This window comes from Bombyx mori, chromosome 14 (genome assembly GCF_030269925.1).
Source record: "Bombyx mori chromosome 14, ASM3026992v2".
NCBI classification, from domain to species: domain Eukaryota; kingdom Metazoa; phylum Arthropoda; class Insecta; order Lepidoptera; family Bombycidae; genus Bombyx; species Bombyx mori.
This window is the reverse complement of record NC_085120.1, coordinates 12,815,406-12,839,292: the sequence shown is the minus strand read 5'-3', so window position 1 is coordinate 12,839,292 and position 23,887 is coordinate 12,815,406. Positions and strand designations below refer to the sequence as shown.

The following is a 23,887-nucleotide window of genomic DNA, read 5'->3' as shown; positions in this document are numbered from 1 at the left end:
ATGTCCCAGAACGTACCTACATTTTTTGGTATTGCATGATCTATTCATTTATTTATTATTCGTATACCGGATTTGGCGATCGCAGAAACTTTTCCGAAACCATTTAAAAGACTGATAGGTGAAAGGTAAAACGTCTTTGAATCTGCATGATTTGTCAAAGTATTTGTATGTAATGTATACAAAAATATGTACATATTATTATATGTGAATTGTGCGCATTACAATTGAAACAAACTGTTGTAAATGTTCTGATAGAAAAGAATTGTCTTCGTTTCAGTTTTTATTCCGTAGAAGTATAAACAAGCTCCTGGCCCAACCAATTTTAAGCCGTTACTGGATGCGATAGATGTCACTAGACAAATGTCGCCACTCACCTTGAGACATGACAAGATACCGCACCACCAGTTATCCATACTAATATTATAAATGAGAATGATGTCTGTTTGTCGCGCTTTCACGCCAAAACTACTGAACCGATTTAAAACTTATTTAAATGAAATTTGGTACACAGATAGTCTAGAGCCTGAGAAAGGACACAGGCTACTTTTTAATTCGAAAAAACGGTTGAAAGGATGGGATGAAAAGTTATGTTAAGTTAAGATGGGAAGTATCGACATTTTGATAGCTAAAAGCTTGAAACTTATTGTTTAGGCTATGGATTCGATATAAATAAATATGACACTAAGCTTACACATCAGAATAACACATAGGCTATAGTTTATAAAAATATGGTGTGAATTACCCAAAATATAACGATAAGTGTCAAGTAAGAAGGAAAAAAATCTGCTATCTGCGGGCTATTTTTGCGGGCGCCGCAAAAACTGTTGGAGCTAGCTACATGTAGGTATGTATGTAATGTAAAGGGGAAATGTTTATCTCAAATAGCCCTACAAAAGACAACCCGTAACAGCATCTATCTTTTATTTGTAAGCCATTATCGTTAAAATAGTGAACCATAAGAAAAATTAGGTTTTATTGTTCTTGTTACTGATAGGACCTTCTTTTTTTTAATGCTTAGTTGGATGGACGAAGCTCACAACCCACCTGATGTTAAGTGGTTACCGAAGCCCATAGACATCTACAACGTAAATGGCGCCGCCTACCTTGAAATATGAGTTCTGAGGTCTCAGTATAGTTACAAATATACTCAGTATGTTTAAAAGAATATTCAATAAGATCAATAATAAATTACAGTCCCCGAAGCGATGCGATAGCAAGTCGCTAGTTAGCAAATAAATACATATTTTTCTTTAGGTAGCAACTATATTTAATTTATAAATTTAATTTTTCACACACGTCCACTCCTGTATTTACGCAAATATTCATGTGTTATGACGAGCTTAGCCTCGGGCTCGAAGCGGCTGGCGACCCACGCCATTTAAACTTGGACGGTTCACCTTTGTAACTCACTACATTGTTATTGCGTTACATGTTTTAAGGTTCTGAAACTTTGTGTTATTATAACATTGTTTTTTTTTTGTGAAAATAGAGCTCATTGTGCTTTTTTTATAAAACAAGAAAGAATTAAAATAGATCCAAAGAATTCAACTAGAGATACCTCTATAAACCGCTACTTGCTCAAACAGATCGATACCAGGAGAACATGACACTTTAGGAGCAGTTTAGTGGGCCAACCGTCTTTATTGGCAATTCTTATTCAAATACGGGCCGGGGCGGCGGTGTAATCCGCGTGACATACTGGGCTATCAGTGTGTCCGTTTTTTTCCTTATTTATCGCAATCCCGTCTCGAGCCGGCTCCATTTCTCTCCGTCGTTCTTATCCGACGATCTGACGCACAGCTGACACCTTGTATTCTGCACGCCTGGTACTTTGATGCGAAACAATCATGACATTCGGGATGCAGTGACCTCTTGAATGTCTCTTCTCTCTCACTTCATAATTACAAATCATGTCTGGTATTATAATAATTATGGAATTAAATCATTTACAACCACGAATTATAAGTGATTTATGCATTGTATAAAGTATGGTGCACACCGGCGGTGGAATGTTTTTTTTGGGAGGGAGCTCTTACTGATAGGATAAGACAGTAAGTACTAACAAGGGATCAGCCAGGAAGGATAGGAATTGCTATAACGACTGGCGAAGAGCTTCCAAAGCTGACATCTGAAGCTAACAGCTAATAGTAGTTGCTTCGCGAACGCTTCCGCTACCGAATCATAATCGCGATCCGCTGTGAAGATCCGGCGTGCTGATGAATGGGTTAGGTTTAACGTCGAACTCTTTGATAAGTACGGCTACAAGGGTCCCTACGCTTGCTTCTAATGCTGCAGGCGTCTAATAACAATGTTAGTGGATCGGATGGACGGTAGTACGTATTGAGTGCCCGCACCCATAAGTACTTCCATTCTGCATATTTCGATAACAACTAAAGCGGATTCTGACTTAAAAAAATATTTATATGGAAAAAAACGGCACAATTGACTTAGTAAGCCGAAACTGTATTTCGACAGAATATTTCGGTTTTACATATGTACCTACTATATTTTTATGTATGTAGTATGGGCGGACGCATGTACGTGGGACGACTTAAAAATCCAAAACATTGTTGTTCTCTGTAATTCTAATGTATTGAATTTATTTACGTTGTACAAATAATTCTATGAAATACCTTTAATTTTTATAACGTTTTTTTTTCATAAGCAAATATTTTTTCTTAACTCGGAAAAATAACTCAGAAGGAAATGTTTTTTTCCATGCTCGACGTGTCAGTCTAACGAAACATGAATATTTTTAAATTATATAAAGTTAATTTAATTATTAGTTTAAAAGAACAAACATATAATAGTGTTGTGATAATTAATTTATTGCACAAGAAATAACCCACGGACACAGTCCACTGAGTTTTTCGCCGGATCTTCTCAGAGGGTCGCGTCTCCGATCCGGTGGTAGATTCTGCGAAGCACTGCTCTTGCTAGGGTCTGTGTTAGCATCACTGCGGTTTGAGCCCCGTGAGCTCACCTACTAGTTAAGGTTACGCTGAAATAGCCTCTCAAGGCTAGGTAGGCTCAATTGCTTAGCTAGGAACACAAAACAAAACTCACAAGAACGTATTTTTAGATCATTCCCCTTTGGAACGGGAGGAAATAAAATTTCACTATAAATAAATGAAGTGATTGTAGAAACTCTTTGTGTCCTTATTATTGAGGTTCAAAATGTTGATGGTTTGAAAAAAAGAAATTTTTGATGTGACAATTCTAGAACATCTTCCGAAGCATCAATATCCAATTGTATCAGTTAAAATGTCGGCCCTCGGACAGCGATGTATGCTTTAGAAGCTAAATACACACAAGCAAAGAGACTCCACTCCAAAACTTATAAAAGTATGTAGATTTTATTGATGGTGTATCGCGCGAAGGGATCGCTTACCGGGAGTCCGAAATGCTTCGAACTCATACAATAAACGAAGTTTTTACTGCCACTCCATTTGCCAAGATTTGATCGGAATCTATTTAAGAGATAGAACGAAAATATCGTATAAGTTTACCTAGTGTTTTTGGTATTTTATGTTGTACTTAATTCGAGGTTACGGTGAATTAAATCAAGAATTCAACTTGGTTTTTCGAGGCTGGTAGTGCTCAGGTGGTTGTGGTGCTAACGGGCAGGTATATACACTTAATACTTGGTAGGGTAAAGCGAAGTTGTCCCTTTAGTCATTTCTTTAACGTCAGTTGTTTTACATAGGTTTTGTTTTATTTTATTATTTTAAATTATATGAACTCGCGTCTTCAAATTTTTCATGTTAAGTCACAAAACGCGTCGTCATATTTATATTTTGGGTTCAATATTCGTCTTAGCCTAAAGGATAAGACGCATCTAGTTCATTTTTATCAAGTGATGCACCCGTGGTGCCGGTGTTCGAATCCCGCAGGCTGGTACCAATTTTTGTACTATCGCGTACATCGATACATTACCATAATAATATATCGATATTAATATATCGGTAATATATCGATGATCGCGTATTTCAACGCGTTTGACAAACGATAGAATCTACTACCGGATCTGAATAGCGACCCACTGAGAAGAGCCGGTGAGAAACTCAGTGAGCTAGGTCTATTGGTTCGTTCGCTCGTCGAACTCTTCGATTACGGCGAGGATGGGGACCGGTGCTTGAGCAAAAGTACCGAGAATGGATCCGAGATATTCGATAAGACATATTTCGGGCGACGGCGACTTTGCGTTGCCCCGTCGCTAAGGTCGGATAAGTCGGAGCAGTTGACACATTTACATTTAATTTGTAGGGACCACAAATGTCCCCATAGCAACTAATAATTATATGTATGTGTTAGCGGTAATAATATTGCAGTGATGCTACGTCAGTCTCGGGATTGTCGGGCTGTCGATAGCACGTGAGGTTGTAGTCCCAATATACGTTAGTCACTTAACTGAACACGTGTCTTATTAATCCTTACTGAAATAGAGACTCAACAAATTGTTCATCAGCTTAGTGTATGAACGGAAGCTCCGAAGCTAGGCGCTAGGGGTCCGTGAGCAAAAAATAAATACAACCGTCTCTACAATGTTGATATTGTTTCAGGCTGTAGTACTACCGCCGTTGGCGCGGTGGCCGTACGAGAACGGCTTCACGTTCACCACCTGGTTCAGACTGGACCCCATCAACTCCGTCAACATCGAAAGGGAAAAGCCTTATTTGTACTGGTATGTATTTCTATTGACAAATCGTTCGACAAACTTTTAGAAGCAGCTCAGGATTTTGATTCATATAAACTAGTCTGTACTAGTATATAGTAGTATATACAAGTCTATACTAGTCTATACTAGTGTATACTAATATAATTATAAATCTACAGTGGTTTTTACGGATGTTCCGTTATAACTACTGAACCGTGTATCCGATTGATTTGAAACTTGGTATCCATGTAGAAAATATATCTACTTAATGGATAGACTCATATTTATATGAGTGTTGGACTCCGTGTACCAGTTGCGGGGGCGTTAATGATGAGAATCTTTGCGGGGATGAGAAATAATATTTTTAATTTTAAATGCCCAACGAAGCGGACGGGTACAGCTAGTTATATATAATTTTTGTTACTTTTTTTTTAAAGTGGGCAAAAGTGGAATAGGATAATAAACAAATAAAAAAGAAATTTATTTGCCAAAAGAAGTAAAAAGAGAGCAATTTGATATTTTCTTGCGTGCTATATCCATATTAGGTATATATTCTATCTTCAAGAAAATTCTAGAAATTATAGTCTAATCTTCCGCGTTCGGGTACCGGAACCTTTGTTAGTGAATTATGTTATTATTGCTGATATCGGTGTACGTAATAACGGATCACTCGGTGCTAAGTGGACGAGCTCACGGCCCACCTGATGTTAGCAAGCTGTTAGCCACCTGGTAAATCTCTTTTTATTTTTGCTTTTTCAAAGCGTATTGTATTAAAAACGTCCAACTAACAACATCTTTTATAATGAATATAGCTTCATTTCTATCTTCTAACCGAAACATCTCACGTAATCTTATAGAGGTGACGTTGTAATACTCGCAACAATTCACCCGGGTCAATTTATACTGAGATATACCTTTAAGTGGTTAGTATTCCGGTAAAACACACGCGGCGGTTCGGACCGCACCTGAGTTCTGCTGTTTCCTCTTGACTTGAGTAGACCTGTCGTTTCAAACGTACTTGCTACTCTCATTTATGCTATCCTGGTATATTTTTTGAGAATATTTAACGGGAAAATTTATATTTTATTATGATCTTTAAATGAAAATGAACAATCTAGAATCACGATCAGATAGGGAAACATCACGGAAAGGATCAGAAATTGTCTGCGTTTTAATTTTTTTATTTCTTAGATGGGTGGACGAGCTCACAGCCCACCTGGTGTTAAGTGGTTACTGGAGCCCATAGACATCTACAACGTAAATGCGCCACCCACCTTCAAAAATAAGTTCTAAGGTCTCAAGTATAGTTACAACGGCCGCCCCACCCTTCAAACCGAAACGCATTACTGCTTCACGGCAGAAATAGGCAGGGCGGTGGTACCTACCCGTGCGGACTCACAAGAGGTCCTACCACCAGTAAACAATGCGTAATAAATTTAGTTCAAAAACGATAAATACGTGTAATCTCTCACAGCTTCAAGACAAGTAAAGGCGTCGGCTACACAGCGCACTTCGTCGGTAACTGCCTCGTGCTTACATCCATGAAGATCCGAGGCAAGGGATTCCAGCACTGCGTGAAATACGAATTTCAACCGAGGAGGTAAGATAGTTATTATTCAAGAATCTCGAAGCGAGAGTACAGTGTAACTTATGTTTAGTTACCGACGCTCCCAAAACGGAGTTTCGTGTTTTAAAATGGTCTTAAAATAATAATCCTACGGTTAATGTCGGTTCTTGGATCTTTGATCTGTATGCATGGAGTTATTACAGTAGTTTCCTAAATTGCGCCATTAATTAATAAATACATTTCGAAGTCAATCTGTGTTTTGCGATGATCCGTCATTTCGACAGAGAAAAATATAATGCAGACTCATATTCTACACGGACGTATTTTACTAATTTGAGTAATCGCTTGCTAGTTTACAAAGTAAATTTATTTAATGCCCACAGACAAACTTACGAAGTTTTTAATATCATTATGCTTTCGTTGATATTCTGTCGACATTTTAGTAAAATTTCGTCAGTTGTTTTTCTGGGCAACATCCTCTTAGGGTATGAGGGCCTGGTGTAATTACTCAATTTGTCAGTTTCAACTTGTTTTATACAGGCACTAATGATACCTCTGGGTCGACGGAGGAACCTCGATACTCTGTGTTTAGTGCCAGATGTTCTATGGGAATTGCCCTGAGAAATTGTTCATGATGATTCACTGTTCCATTTTTTACGATAGTTTCCTCCGCCACTGTATTAGTTCATTCACATTATCAGGACCCACTGCGTCCGGACGTAGCGTGTTTCCAAAAACTTTTTTTACTGTTCCTGATTTGGAATGGACTCTCTTTCATGGTGTCTCCTAAACACTGTGACATGTTCTTCTTCAAACGGGGCTTGACGAGAGTCTTTACCATTAAACGGCTTGGTTGTATCCCCTGGCATCGCTGACTCCATGAGCTACTGTGACCACCTACCATTAGGTAGTGCGTATCTGTAATGACGTTTAAATTGTTTGATTAGTTTTCTTCAGTCGACCTCTTCCCCCCTCTACCTTGGAATAACATTTCTACTGATCGAATAGTAAATAGTTCAAAGATTACATTGCTTAATTAAATATGTCGCTACAGTCGAATTCTTTATTCACAGATGGTATGCCATAGCAGTCGTCTATATATACAATAGATGGACGAAAAGCGAAATCAAGTGTCTAGTGAACGGTCAGCTGGCATCGAGCACTGAGATGGCCTGGTTCGTCTCCACCAATGATGTAAGTTTCATTACAAGAATTATAAAATTGTTGTACTACCACTACTATTTTTTAGCGCCCCCATTTTTTCTACCTACTTAAATACCACTATAGTGAGAGCTCAGTCTGTGTCTAGATAAAATTACAAATCGCCTCCCAAGCCTCTACAAAACGCCCCCATTTTTTTCTGGGTCTATTACCGCCCCCCCATTAAGCCTGCAGCGCCCACAAGGGGGCGTTATTGCACACTTTGGGAAAGACTGGTTTACACATACAACTATATATTTATGCAAACTGTAAAACGTTTTTCTTGAACAATAAAATAGATTCGATGAAGTACATGCATATAAATTAGATGATTTAAGAAGCTAAGCTACCGCTTAATCCACCTTTATGTACCAGGCTTCCATAATTCGACGGGAGCTTAACATAATACACATTTCGGTTATCTACGGTGAACATCCCCGACTCTGCGAGTAGCGCGTTCGACTTGTCGTCACGTATGTGTCGTTAGAAGCAATTTATAACCAGTAATGCCATGCAAATGTCTCCGAATGAACGGGGACTTCATGATAATGCAGGAGTTTAATGTGTAGGAAAGAATATCTTGAGGATTGACTGAATTGGGACAATATTATAGATTAAGATACGGGGCTGCGCAGCGCACATTATATTTTGAAATAGAACTCAATTTAAATAATGAAATAGAAATCAATTGTCGCGGTATTTTGATCAGAAGCCCCAAAAATTTCTATAGCAATACACCTACGAGATGGCAAAAAGTTATCAAACAAAATGGTACCTACATGCTTTAGTTAAATGTAAATAAACTATTTTAAAAAACGTTATGAATTTTCTTAAAAAATGCTAAGAAACTTTATCCCCAACCTATTATATTCAACCAATAATAATATACATGTAGTAAAAAGCGGTTATTTCCATATTACAAACAGACACTCCAATTTTATTAAATGTATAGATTTTTTGATTTGGTTCTTTGAGATAGGATTATGGTGTTTTTGTAATGTTTTCAATATTCCCTAGTATTTTTTTAGTCTAAAATTTAAATATTCGTCTTATTTAAAATAATCCTAAATAGACGACATTTAAACACCGACCGGAACGAAGACAAATCATTCACAAACAAGCTGTCAAACATTAGTGTGTTATATTCCAAGTAGGTAGGTAGCTTAGTCGCGTTAAGACCCCGCCACACGATGCAAGTTTAGATAATATATGCATATGCAAAAGAAAATGAATATTCAGATGGCGAGTCGTGGTCACGCATATTAAAAGGGCTTTGTATATTTATTCATATTTCAGACGGATCTTAAAAATCATTAAAAATAATACTTAGTATAAGTATTAATATAATACCTATACTAACTGTTATTCCTTAAATAATCCCTGAATTACAACACTTAATAAAACTTTATATTCAAGATTTATAGTCGTAATTGTTTTATTAACACCAATTATTATCCTGAATGTCTTCAATTACTCTCGTCTAAAGATAAATAGCGAATTTATTGCAGGATTAATGTAACCTTTGTTCTGGTAAAACTGGTGTTCGAAGCAAACATGTGTGGCGAGGGGAGATCTCGGCACGTTTATTGGCCCCGAATTCTATCGATAAATTTCTCGGTCTAGCTCGTTTATTTTATATTAGACAAGTTTTTCACCACGTATGCCGCGATCCAAAGGAATTCCTGTATAAATCGGAGCCTATATCCGGCTCACCGAATTGAATAATGAAAAGTAATATGACGGACACATCTTGAGTTTTATGCTTTCCTAGTACTTTAGTGTTTCGGGATTAGGAGTGATAGTCGCTTTGAAATGTTTTATTACAATAAAATCCCTTTTTTAATGGTCTCTTGGTCCTAATAATTGTAAGTAGACATTCTTTAACACAAACCGACTTCAAATAGAAAAAAAAGATATTTCAAAACAAATTAATATACACTAAAACAAAAATCTTCGAAATCGGTTGGCGTGATATTGAGTTATTCATCTATTTGTCGCGCACGTACTTAATGCATATTTAAGACTTGTATGGTTTTCTCGTGGATACCATTATCAGAACTGGACTGAATTGAAATGGGACCATACGGAAAGCGTCAGCTTTCTAATAAAAAAAGAATCATCAAAATCGATTTACCTAGTTAAAAGTTATGAGGTAACAAACATTAAAAAAAAACATAGTCGAATTGAGAACCTCCTTTTTTGAAGTAAAATATTTATTATATAATATATTAAAACTATTGTTAATCAGTTACTATATCTAGTAATAAATATTAAGCGCTAACGGTAAAGTTTAATTAATACTAAAACTATAAAAAGGAACATACTAGACAATTTCAATATACAAAACTACTACTATTATAATGTAAAAATCCAACAAAAAATATTATTAAATCAATTGAAAGATAACAAACAAAATCAAATTTTTATCGGTTTAATTTTGATTACATTTTTGTATGTTTACGTGGAGTTACTTCGTAATAGAATCATCCTCTTGAGTGACGCAAAACTATCCTATTATGTGGTTAAACTGAACAGTTATTCTGCACAAACATGTTTTCTGTCGGCGAAAGCTCTGAACGTTTATTGGGCCGGGATGCCGCCAATAAATTACATGATCTAACCTCGTTCGTTTTATATTAGACAAGTTTTCACCGCCACTGGCTCGGTCGCCATAGGACCAATAATAAATCTAGTCCTTTTTAATTTTACCATAACATAGAACCAAGCTAATATATAGACGTTTTAATCTATGTAATTCTAAAGCTTCTTTTCGGACATTCTTTATCAGATAATGAACCATAATTGAATTGATTTTAAAACGTTTTTATTAGCTTGGTATGTACATATATTTTATATGTTTGTTTGTAACAGTTGAAGGTTATGTTACCGACTCCTCAACGTCCGATTAACTTGAAAATACATACGCATCAAAAATCATTGACGATGCAATAATTTTATAACTCTAATATCCTAACCCCTAACCAGTATCAATAGGATAAAAGATTTGATATTTAAGCGAGTTTTTTTTGTTTAATTTTTAGCTTATTTAACCCTTAAATAATAATTAGTAGTAACCCTAATAGTTTATTAATAGATATTTAGATTGCCGAAATGTTTACCGCAATATGTATCGAAATTGGAGATATAAAAAAAAATACTAAAGGCTACCAACCCTAGCAACATATTTTTGTTACTTTAATTACAAACTAAATATAACTGTTGACTTGAAATGTCGAGATAATTGTCATCATAATTAAATTAACGATTTACTTGGAATATTTCGTCTGATGTTGATTAATGCTCTGAATAATAAGCGCCGTTTCTCTCGCATGTTTTTGAAATTCAAATACAGTTGTTGAATAAATAGTAATTTCATTGAAGCGAAATTAAATTAGACGGCTGGAATGGATACCGTAATAATAATTTGAAATTACTAATATTTGGGATCCTTAAACCTCCTTTATTTTTCACACATCATTCGTCGACAGTAAATACATATTATATAATATATACATATAGTAGATACAAGACAAGATACCTGTACATTACTATCCTACAAACCAGCATGATCTGATGCCACTGTTCTACCTGATATCGTTGCTAAGCAAACGTGATGAGTGTATCCTAAGCTGTAACATGCTCTTTTTCAAACGAGGTTTGAAAATACTCTAAAACAGTTGGCGGCGGTTCTGATGCAATGCAAATTCCACCTGAAGTATCTAAGTGAGTAGTGGCTTTGACCTTGTATCTTAAAGCTGATAACTCTTTAGTATCAGGTGTGCTGATAATGTACCGCAGTAATAAATAAAAACGTCGACAGCCTAGGACACAGCATCGGGAAGAAAGGAGCGGATTCAAAGTTGCATACTTCAAAGTACTTTTGTTACTACTACCAATATTGTTTCAGCCATTCGACAAGTGCTACATCGGTGCTACAGCTGAATTGGACGAGGAGAGGGTGTTCTGCGGACAGATGGCAGCCATATACCTGTTCGGAGAAGCTCTAACTACTCACCAGATATGCGCCATGCATAGATTAGGGCCCGGATACAAGGTAAGATTAGAAATACAGCAATACGGTACTTAAATTATAAGTAAAAGGTTACAAAGAACATAATTTGCCTTTTAAATCTTTGTTTAATTTATTGTAAAGACATATTTTAACTTTATTTCCTGCCGACCGTGGATCAACAGAGTCAGTTCCGTTTCGACAACGAATGCAACATCAGTTTACCGGAGAACCACAAAAGGGTGAGCGAGACGACCGCTCCCATGCTTGAAAACGCTGACGCTCCACCTCCAGATACTGAATCCTCTCCCCCCCGAACCCCCGAACCCGTATCCCTGGAGTCCGCTTCGCAAGAAGATACTAGGAGAACAGAAACAGAAGGAGCATGCGTAGTATTTAAAGAAGACGCGACGCCCCGGGGACGCCGGCTGGCGGATGAGGCGCGAGAAGTGGCTGCCGCGCATGCCTCCCTGCTCGTAGATATCGAAGCATGCAAGCGTGTAAGCATGCAGCGTCGCTTGCCCCTTACAATTTTGTGTGTTTGTTACTAGCTTCTGTTTGTCCGTCACAAAAACACATAATTCTGAAACATTCACTACTCCTAATAATAATCTCACGTACATTTAATGTCATTCGTGTTTTTCCGTTTACTTGTGGTGACAGGGTCAGTTTCGCTTCGACTCGGAGTGTCCAATGCAGCTTCCGACTACAGAAGTCCGCGTAGACCGCTACGGAGAACTTATACATGACCCGATGCAAAACGTTCACGACGTAAGACAGTTCAATTTTAGATTCGCATCCGAAATCTAACCCTGGTTTAATGATGCCCGTGAAACTTCTACTAACTTCATGATATCCTGATGCTTTCGGATCATTTATTTCGCATGCCTCTTGGGTTTCGTAATGTTATTTGGGCAAAACAATTTAGAATTAAGTGCTCAAGATAATCGTTTCAACTCGGCGACAGATTTAATTGAAAATCGTTTAGGCGACGAAAGATAAAGAAGTAACAAAAGGCGAGTTAATGCCCGCGTTTGTGAAACGCTTTTGTGCGGAAGATGCTGTGTTGTCTGGACCGTCACGGATACTTTATCCGAAAAGCAATATAAATGTATCGTCGTATAAATGGCTTAAACAAAACAACTAGTGCATTAAGAAAGCGAGCGGCTTACAAAGAGATTTCCATACGTTTACTAATCGCATGGCCCGACTGTCCCAAAACTTGTCTATTGTCAGAAACTATATAGTTCTCAATACAAATGTCCAAGTTTTGCTACTTGAACAAAAATAATAGAATGCTATAAATTCTGAGCATTGTGAGCGTATGTAAGCGTATTCAATTTTATATTTTCACAGTTTTCATTTACTATTTTTAAATATTGCCATAACTGTTTTTTCATCGGATTTAACAATCTATTTATTTTACGAGTATTAATTATTATAGTTGATTTAAAAAAAAATCAAATACTATAATAATTTTGGTTATAGAACAATAATATTAAGTAGTGTTCTTTTTGATATTCTAATGAAAACATATTCAAATTGGTGCAGCCAGTCGAAGTTGTGACGAAATAGACTGACTAAAAGTGTGTTCACAATTTTGCCATCTAAATGTATGAATACTTCAATCTTAAGACAAAAGTTATGTAGTTCAATATGCAGCTTTGCTTGAAACGGAATGCATTACACTCTAAAACTAGTAACAAACTAAAAACACATACAAAGTATAAGCACGAAGAAATCATTGCAAAATATTATTACTACGAGTACTATTATAACTAATATTCCGAACATTTCTAATACATAATATATCAGTTTGTGAACAAGTACGTGAGTTCAATGCTAGTCGCAGACAACTCGGCAACATAAAGTGGCCGCTAAACTCGAATTACGTAACTTCGAAAACGTTATTCGTTCTTGAATAACTATCCGATGTTCATTTGAGGCTTTTCTCTCTAGAATACACAAAGAAATGTTTTTTGTATGGATGAATCGTGCGTCAGAGAAAAATTTGTTTGATATCATCTATTTTTTTTGCTGCGAAGCAATCACGCGCGAGTTGGAAAATAGGTTCTATATTTTTTTAATACAAATGTAGGAGGTACGTCTTGTTTCGAGATAGATAGCATTGTTCACGCTCTCGTTAGGTTTCGCTGTTTTAATAGATTTTAACACATAGGTAGTTATAAAGTTTAGAACACATTTATGGATAAAGCGAGTTTACCACAGAATTACATCTTACCAGTGGCTTAGCTTCGGATATCTCTGAAGGGTTTTCAAAATCAGACGTCCAGCGATCGATACAATTGACCCTTTATATGTTCTTGGTATCGTGTAGTAGTGTACTTAACTCAGTATTCAAATGTCGACCTAAAACACCCTAAGTCGTCCGTATCCGCGTAATAATACGTAGTAATATAAGCGACAGATTATAAACCTTTTATGTCAAACATATATAGGAAATATAGCAAAATTTGTGAATTTATATTTTCCATCGTATGTGCGTATTGTTTATTGTAACTTTTCAACTTTTTTTTCTTTCACTAAAACTGTGCCTCGTTTGTAGATCAATATTATTACGCGCTGGGGTGCGGAATAAATAAAAAAACTTCCGAAGTGCAAATTGTGACTGTATGAACACTTAAATCACTCACAGAACACTAAAATTCTCAACTCACTTCTTCCGCTTCGCTTCAGGTGATCCGTTCGCTGTGTAGGTTCGAGTAAATGATTACGGGCCACCTCTGCAACGCTTTTATAGTCGATACGACATCCCTAGAATTATCGAGAACATTCCTCACTAGTCGAGTATTTTCGACATGCGTTTCCGTCATTTGACAACAGATGGCGTTGTACTTCTCTAACGCTCGATCTCACTACATTTTTTGATGGTTGTTTTTGCTATTCGGCGATAGATGGCGTTATTCTTAGCGGCGTAACAATATTAATAGTACTTACTTAATATTGAATATCACTATACAGTCACCGTGTATGCATGCAATTTATAAAGATTGTGTCTATATATTATAAATATCGTGAATTATTCTTTTCATTCTGGTCGCGAAACGAGGAGCTGTGTGTATTATTCCGTTTTCACAATAAGAACTAATCGAATTGAATTTGCATTAAATTATTTTATCTGTAAAACGGTTTTGTTTCCGCTCTGTTAGCTCGCAAAGCTTGTTACGATGTTTAATTAGTTCTTCACGGATTCCTATAATCTCCCGACGAGAAAGTAAATCTCTTTGAATTCGTAATTTGCGAAGTAAAAAAGCTCTTTATGTTTCTATTTTGGGTAATGTCAATATTCGTTTTGTAGATTGCCAGTGGAGTTTAATATACTTTCGTGCTGTATTTGTAGAACTAATATAAAAGGAACAGTTAAGAATATGATGGCCGATTTGAGACGGCCTGAACATATGATTTACTCATGAGTTTTTTTGAAGATGAACAAACTTGTTACTATTTCACTTATAACTATTGAAACGTCTTTCAGTTTTATGATGACCTGGTACTTGTGAGTGTATATCTAGCGATTCGGTGGCACGGTAGTTAACGCACCTGATTCTTGATTCGAGCGTAGTGGGTTCGATTCTCGCTTCGGGCAAACATTGTGTGATGAACAAGTTTGTTTGCTTTTCGTCTGTATATAAGTATGTATATCAGTCTGGTGCCCACGGTACAGGGAATTCTAGTTCGGAAGCCAGTGGTCTCGTGTGACTTGATCGTTAGCGAAGGAAAACGATTAACAGTTCTTAAGACGGAGGCACCGCTCTTCATGAAGGCTGGTTGGTTAGTGTGATGGAGTCTTTTCCCTCTCCATCGGCCAGGCTCTGTCGTAGCACGAAGTTAGCCGAGTTCCGACAATACCGCAATTGTGCTGTCATCTCTCGGGAATCGTGCTGCGCCACCCGATCCTGTAGACCGAATGGTAAACATTCGACTTCGCCCAAAGCATGTCATTACGAATCCTCCCGATCCATTAACGGTGCTTTTAGGCACCAGAAGCACCGGTCACTGTCCTCGTCGAACCCGTCGCTTGCGACGAAAGGCTCGGTGAGCGAATTAACGCATAGACACAGCCCACTGAGTTTCTCGCCGGATCTCAGTGGGTCGCGTTTCCGATCCGGTGGTAGATTCTGCGAAGCATTGCTCTTGCTACTACTTGCTAGGGTCAGTGTTAGCAACACTCCGGTTTGAGCCCCGTGAGCTCACCTACAAACGTTAGGGTGAAGCTGAAATAGCCTCTCAAGGCTATCAGCATAGTTAGGAAAAAAAAGTGCTGCGTTTTGTTTATCTACCAAATAAATGACCGTCTCCGACGTATGTATTATTGTTTATGTAAGATCTCGAATGGGAAATATAATCAAGTATCAAGAGACCCTCTCGTAGTTTCTCATGGCTTTAGGAAATGAATGAAAAGTCCACCAAATTTATTTATATTAAATTGTATAACTAAAATTATGCTTAGAATTAAATGTCGCTTTCTTTTTTGTTTCCTTTTTATTAAATTCGACGTATCGATTACTTTACAGTTATAGTGGTCACCGGGCGACTACGGTTTTTATGTACGTCAATAAATTAATATTGTTTACTTTACTTAAAACTAGAAGTTAAATTATTACAATGGAAAAAATCAAACAAATCTCTATCAGAACAAAAATGAGCGTACATTTATAATTCTTCGCTTCTGAATTAAAATATTCTGAATAAATTAAAGAAAAAAATCTCCGCTGGGGAAGTCGTTAAAAGTTTTCTAATTGATTTTTAAATTAAATTATGGACTACCGAGCGTAATTACCGAGTGACGACGGGACCTTTGATTCGTCTAATTGCTAATGTTAATCTAATTTATTTGATAATTTCCATCATTCCGAATTTTAAATTATAAATACAATAAGCATTTTACTGGTGCTAGGACGTCTTGTGAGTCCACCCGGGTAGGCACCACCACCCTGCCTATTACTGCCGTGAAGCAGTAATGCGTTTCGGTTCGAAAAGTGGGGTAGCCGTTGTACTGTAAAAACTGAGACCTTAGATAGGTTCTGCGAAGCACTGCTCTTACTAGGGCTAGTGTTAGCAAATTCTCTTAGGATGAGCCCCTGAACTCACCAACCGATCCGGGCGTATCTGAAATATCCTCTTAGGCTATCAGCAAATAGGTAGAGGAAGAAACAGTCACAAGAAAATTCAACTATATTTTCACTTTTCCATCACTCTTTGTGTTTTTTTCCGAGCATCAATTACAATGTTAGTAGTCTGGTTTACTTTTATTTGATTTTATTTAAAAGACTTTTTTCACTTTCCTAACTTATTTTTTATTAGCATATAAACCACACGAGCCTATTAACCGAACGGATATATTCATAATAAAAGCTTAATGACAAGCTAATTAAATATACGATTAAACTAAATATCCAAAAATGTGTATTTCTGCTGAGACTGCAGATTCTATTAAGATCAAGTCTCCTATTTTTGCTTCGAAAAAAAAAAATCACAATAATGTTTGTTGAAATGAACTCTTTTTAAAGAAAATACTGGTACATTTTCAATAAACGAAATTATATTTCTGGAGTGTTTTAAGAGCGAGGCTTGATGCCGCGGTTCGCTGGTGCTTGCATCGTTGAACATAAAGATGAGATTTTTTGCATCCATAATAATAAATGAAAATTTAATGCATATGCGGGAATTATATCTTCGACGAACCGCGCTCACATATTTATGATAACTTCAGTGGGTACGTTCATTTTTTTTTTATTGCCTAGGTGGGTGGACGATCTCACAGCCCACCTGGTGTTAAGCGGTTACTGGAGCCCATAGACATCTACGACGCAAATGCGCCACCCACCTTGAGGTATAAGTTCCAAGGTCTCAAGTATAGTTACAACGGCTGCCCCACCCTTCAAACCGAAACGCATTACTGCTTCACGGCAGAAATAGGCAGGGTGGTGGTACCTACTCGTGCGGACTCACAAGAGGTCCTACCACCAGTAATTAATTAATTGTGTGTTGCGTTTGAAAGTGTACCTTAACGATTACATCAAAAGTTTTAACCTCGAACAACCAGCGTTGTTAACCCGAATACAACGAGACGTACCTAATTCCCCCCCCCCCCCCCTGATGTTTACTAGCAGAGAATGTGCTCCACATTCATGAATTGTTTATTCCAATATTCGAGTTATAAAGAAGTAAGTAACGGAGTAAACAAGACCGGGTAACGAGCGGCCGGGACGCCTTGTGCCTACTTTAATATTAAATTCCTTGAGAGGAGTTATACACGAACCCTGTGTTGACAAATTCGAAAACTTTTCTATGCCGAACGATATGGAGTAAGCGGCAGTGTTCGTTCATATTCACATCTTGTTGATTATGTTGTCCTAGTAGTGAAATTATCATGATGACTCGTTGGCACAGAGTTATCGCCTCCTGATTGCCACGCCACGGGTTCGAGTCGCACATCGGAAAATGATTCGCATGACAAACGGGTTGGCTCTTTGTCTGTGTGTTTAATAAAAAGTATATGTTATAAGTATAGGGAATCCTAATTTGGAGTCCGATAATCGTGTATTACTTTTCACAAATATATTTTCTTTTAAATTAACTTTAATATTAATGTATTATTAGTGGATAGCAAATTCCCTGCAACCACCTAGAGACGCCCGGTTGACTATCATTTGTATTTAATAGTCGTTAATTCTTCAGTCTTTGATCCAGAGCGTGTGAATACTTCGCGGAATAAATGGGCAGGTGATACTGTGATAAACTTGACTCACAATGTGCCATACAGACTTAAATTGTTTGAGATAATCCTATTATGAGATGTTTTTTGCCACGCATTATCCGGCTTTGGAATGAGCTCCCCTCCACGATGTTTCCCGAGCGCTATGACATTACCTTCTTCAAACCAGGCTTGTGGAGAGTATTAAACGCTAGACAGCGGCTTGGCTTTGGCCCTGGGATAGCTGACGTCCATGGGTGCCGGTAACCACTCACCATCAGGTGGGCCGTATGTTCGTCTGTCTACAAGGGCAATAAAAAACTATTTAAAATTAGAATTACACTTAAAAATAACTTACACAATTGTTTTCTTTTGTAACAACGCGGAACTTATTCCAGCTACGCTTGCTAACTTAAACTTCCTCCTCCTTGCGTCGGTTTCCTCATTACTGAGGGTCGTGGTCATGGCCTTGAAACAGTTTAAATGTTTCTCTGTCCATGACTCTCTTGGGATGTAATTGTGGTGGGTTCCCACGTCCTTCCACATCAGTATTTCGAAGGGATTTAGTCCTTCACGGCAAACTGGTCCCGCTCCGGGTCTCTGGTTGGATCCGGGGGCTGGGTTATTTCCCGCCGCCCAGTGCTCGGCGTTGACGTTTTACGGTAGGAATGTCCAGCTCTACTCAACCCTCCTCCTTTCTCATCCGGGCTTGGGACCGGCAATGGCAGAGTTAAACTTAAACTTAGGTATGCAATAAAGCGCTACGGCGACAGAACGCCCCACCATAACTCAGCAACTTACACCATAAGCCGAACAAAGTATCTCAGTTGCCTGCAAACTATGCAAGCGTCCTACTTTACACAGTTGCTGAATTACCAGGATACCATAAGCTACGAGGAAATAGTTTTGTCACGGTACAAATGATTCCATTGTGAAGCATTTACTAGCCGCGCTTAGTGTTTTGAATGGTTTCCAAACTTTCGTAGAATTTTATTATAGACAGTTGAAATAAAATTTGTTTGACAGTTAACATAAAATTTTGACATATTTAAGAACGTTTGTTTGACTATTTGATATTTAAGTTAATGTTTCTTTCATCCGGTTTTTTTCATAAATTATTAAGCTAAGATATTGCTGCACTTACCAGGCTGACAGGCAACAGAGGAAGCTAAGTGCTCTCCCGTCGAGACGGTACTTAGATTAGCCTTAATGCACCAGATTTCACTAGAAAATCTGCTAAGTTAAGCAACATCTTAGAAATGTTTATTTATTTATTTTATTTCGATCTGATCCTGAATAAAAATATGCGGTAAAATTCTAAAACATATTCGAACCGTTTAAAAAACAAACATAAGATTCTGTAAACGAAATGATTTTCATAATGAGAAGATCTAAGTTAAATTGAAGCTTCCAACAAAACTTAATTAAACTGGACCCATTTTGTTCACGCAGTATTAGAATAGAGGAATATTTTTAACATCCACGAACAATGCATACAAAATAGAGAATTAGATTTAGCTAGTTTGTAGTTGACAACGCTACAAAAACTTTTTGAAAGCCAACACGAATGTTACGCAGGAGAGACCTAAAATGATTTTTTCAAAGTGTTTGTATATTTTTGTTCTGCAATAAAAATATTATTGAACCATAGTTAATGTATATCTGAAACTGTAGCCAGCTATGCATTTATATAATCTTTGATTGTAGCTACTACTGAACTGAAAATGACACGCATATTTCTTGAAATGATTCGCGCACCGCCTGTACCGTAACAGAAATTATAAAATATTTTATTTTTTATTGCCCTTGTAAGCAGACGAGCATACGGCCCATCTGATGGTGAGTGGTAACCGTCGCCCATGGACTTCAGCAATGCCCGGGGCAAAGCCAAGCCGCTGCCTACCATTAACTACTATAATATTACTACTGTGTTTCATATTTATGAAATGAACATGTTTTTGGATGTTGTGTGCATGTTACCTATCTTTTTTTCTATTAATAGTAATTCAGGATCACTTTGATGCATGCGTAGTTAGTTTTATTAAAGTACTCTTTCAATTTATCATATGCACGTCATATCTCATATTAGTACGTCAGGGAATTTTAATGATTTCTCTGTGTTGCGCAACTTTTGAATTATATCATAACATCATAATATCTCATGCGAAAAAAAGTATCTATCTACGGGACTGGAAAAAAAATAAACATTTAAAGTCGAAAATAATCTTATGGTCATGTTTCAAAGTGCCCTACTGCTATTAACTAGATTTAGATACTAATAATGGTTTTAGCTCATAAATAACGACTTTACATAAAGACATATTATTATAATATTCACAAAATATCTATGTGCTTATACACTAGCTTAAAGTTTTGTGTGTTTCTCTGGTGTAGTGCTTCGCTGTTTGTTGTATGTGCTTGTTTTCATGAATAAATCAGTATAATATTATTTGATATTTTTAATAATGAAATTATATAATTTTTGCGTTACTTGATTTACTCCAACATATTAATATTCTAGTATTACCTTAATTTGATCTCGGAATCTTTGAAATTAATGACATCAAAAACCATATTTCTTTTTTGTTTAATTCTTACAATAAAAATATTACGTAATCTTTTCTTTAATTTCGATTTCCGTGTCCAGGTGTTATACGACGGTAAGCTGTCGTCTGCGATAGTGTTCATGTATAATCCGGTCGCGACGGATGGCCAGCTGTGTCTCCAATCAGCACCCAAGGGCAACGTTTCTTACTTCGTGCACACGCCCCACGCCCTAATGTTACAGGTGAAACCTCCTTTGCAATTATGATGCCCTGGTATCTATTAAACAATTTCTTGCAAAAATAATGTGTAAAACTGATTTTACGATATGGACCATATGAATTTGTTGTAGTGTTTATTCTTAAATGAGTTTTAAATATTAAGCACTATATTTATTTGAATTGCAAAAAAAGTTTCTGGATTTAAACTCAGTACAATAAAGACTACATAATTAATACCTTTCCATCTTTCATTGTGTGAAATCATACTTATTTTCAATCAATACGTGAGTTTTTATATGATGTTTTATTTATTACAATAGGAAGTGAAAGCAGTCGTGACGCATTCGATACACAGCGCTCTGAACTCGATAGGGGGAGTGCAAGTCTTATTTCCGCTGTTTTCTCAACTCGACCTACAGCACGACGCGCCGCCGAACGATCCCAAACGAGATCCCTTGCTATGGTATGTTATCCTGGTACTTTAAAGACCAACTTACACCGTTTATTTATTTATTTTTTTGTTGCTTAGTTGGGTGGACGAGTTCACGGCCCACCTGATGTTAAGTGATTATCGGAGCCCATAGACATCTACAACGTAAATGCCGCCACCCACCTTGAGATATGAGTTTTATGGTCTCAGTATAGTTACAACGGCTGCCCCACCCTTCAAACCGAAACGCATTACTGCTTCACAGCAGAAATAGGCAGGGCGGTGGTACCTACCCGTGCGGACTCACAAGAGTTCCTACCACCAGTAGACGGTTTTCTTTTTTTGATCTGCCAAATGTGACCACCTAAAGACTTTACGCGATGGTATTCTTCATTTATTGCTAGCAAAACATTCATACAAAATATGGTATTTTAATATTAAAGCAGTTAAAAATGTTATCCTCATTTTTCTTGAAGTACTTATTTCGTTTTATATGAAGCTTATGAATAAAAAACCTATCGACAAGTCCTACGGTGAATCGTGAATTGTTTTAATGAATAAAAAATTCAGAATTATATAATTTAACTACATAGGTACTATTGTAAGGATTTAATACATTCCAATATTATATTACTACTTATACTCAAACGTTTCACTCATGACAGAGTGGTTGCGATCGTCGTGTAGTCTTACTACTACTTACGAGTACATATTATTATGTAGTACTATCACATTACCTCACAAGTTTATCTAAGGGACTACTACATAAGGCGTGGCGAGGAAGGAACAAGTTTCTTGATGGCTTTCAACTCGGTAGTTGGCACATATTAGTTGAGCTAATAAAGTTCTAAATTTCGCAACTGGATCACGGGCGCTTCGGGTTTTGTAAGCAAGCATCTGCGAGCGAGCGCTCAAGGCGTTCATTAATATTCCTAGTGGGTAAGACCGCATTAATCGGCTAAATGCACTTTCACTCTCAGCCGGCAATCGCCTCTGCAAATTCCAAGCTATCCGAATCGACCGGGTAATACGAGACTTTAACTAACTCCTGCCAACTCCTAATTGCCTGGTGTCTGCTCCGCTTAACCGAGTAGATTTATGGCGGACGTTCTGTGGCGACAATATCATTAGCATAGGGTTGTTGCTGTTATTAAATTAAGTGAAACTTAATTAATTTAATGGAGGGTATTTTATGAAGTTGTCAGGAAATAAAAACTTTCAGGATTGACCCAATAAAATACATACAATTTTCGGAATTCTCTTTTATTTTGAGTCTTTTCTAAAACATCATATAATTGACGAAAAGAAAAAATGTCGTCTCTTGTCAAAGTTTTTGTAACTGTTGCGAGTAAAAAATAAATGCAAGTATGTTACATATTTGCAAAATAGAAAAATATGTGCATAAATATATTGACGAAGGTCAAAATGTAAAAAGCGACAACAACCGTTTGATGACAGCTCAAAGAGTCGACCGTCGCCGACCCGTGTCACAGGCGGATGAATCCGGATGTAGTCGGATATATCCGGATATAAACGGTTTGTGTGTGAGCCACGACCGAACGCCCTTGTCTCAAATTCGTACATCAAAGGTGGATTACGCTCACGAGTACACGTACTTGTCTTCTTGTTTCATTTAAGATAATTTGTAATCCTCGTACGAGAGCAGATATTGTATTAAACAATTTCACATTCTTTGCATGCTTAGCTGCTTGTAAGACGCGTTTGATAAATTAAAAGCATTAAAAATAACCTTTCGCTAGATACGCCTCGTTTATATTAAATTGTATTTCAATTAATTGCATGGATAATTTTTAGGTATTAATAGTGAATGACTCGCTGTGCTCGTGGCAGTGTTGATGTCCATGAGCGACGGTGATTACTTACCATTAGGTGGGCCGTATGCTAGTCTCTCTATAATGGCAACTAAATATTATCGTCCGTCTGGTGTAGTGGTAAGTGACATGGTCACTACACTAGGGGGTCGCGGGTTCGAATCCCGCCAAGGGAAGATATTTGTATGATAAGTATAAATGTCTTTTCCAGGGTTATGGATGTATATTAAATATATGTATGTGTATAATAAAAATCTTACATTTATTTCCGTTATCTGGTACCTGTAACACAAGTTCTTTACGAACTTATCACGGGACCAGTTAACGTAGCGTGATTGTTAGTAAAATTTATATTTATTATTTATTATTCCAAATTTGGTGTAGCATTACTTTGGTGCTTTTTGATAGTTAAAGTAAAAATAAGACCTTTTTAAATAAGACCCGCTGACAACTTACTAAGTATCCGGCTCACGGAGAAGTCAATCTCCGTTGGCCTCCTAGACACGATCTTACTACCCACCCGATCCAGTCTCAGTGCTATGGGAGGCTTCACTCAGAGAGTCCGGAGAATCAGCCCGCTGAATTCTCGTCCGATCTTCTCAACGGGTCGCAATTCAGATTCATAACGCAGAATCAGCTAGCCTTGAGCTGTTAGATATCCTCCGGGGGCGCTCGGGCAACTGTTACTAAACCTTTCTTTCCTCGCTTA

The 23,887-nt window shown here is 37.2% G+C and overlaps 1 protein-coding gene across 4 annotated transcripts in view; it reads left to right on the top strand.

Moving 5' to 3' along the window:
- LOC101744498 (neurobeachin) overlaps nt 1-23,887 on the top strand; it is a 573,788-nt gene that overhangs the window by 243,542 nt on the left and 306,359 nt on the right. For 3 of the 4 annotated variants that reach the window (XM_062672221.1, XM_062672220.1, XM_062672219.1), the window contains exons 6-12: nt 4,563-4,684; nt 6,132-6,257; nt 7,298-7,418; nt 11,332-11,478; nt 11,619-11,933; nt 20,799-20,939; nt 21,237-21,379. In XM_062672221.1, the coding sequence (XP_062528205.1) occupies nt 4,563-4,684; nt 6,132-6,257; nt 7,298-7,418; nt 11,332-11,478; nt 11,619-11,933; nt 20,799-20,939; nt 21,237-21,379 (1,115 nt within the window). Of the gene's footprint in view, nt 1-4,562; nt 4,685-6,131; nt 6,258-7,297; nt 7,419-11,331; nt 11,479-11,618; nt 11,934-12,096; nt 12,205-20,798; nt 20,940-21,236; nt 21,380-23,887 lie in introns of all 4 variants that reach the window. The other variant, XM_062672222.1, reaches the window with a different exon arrangement.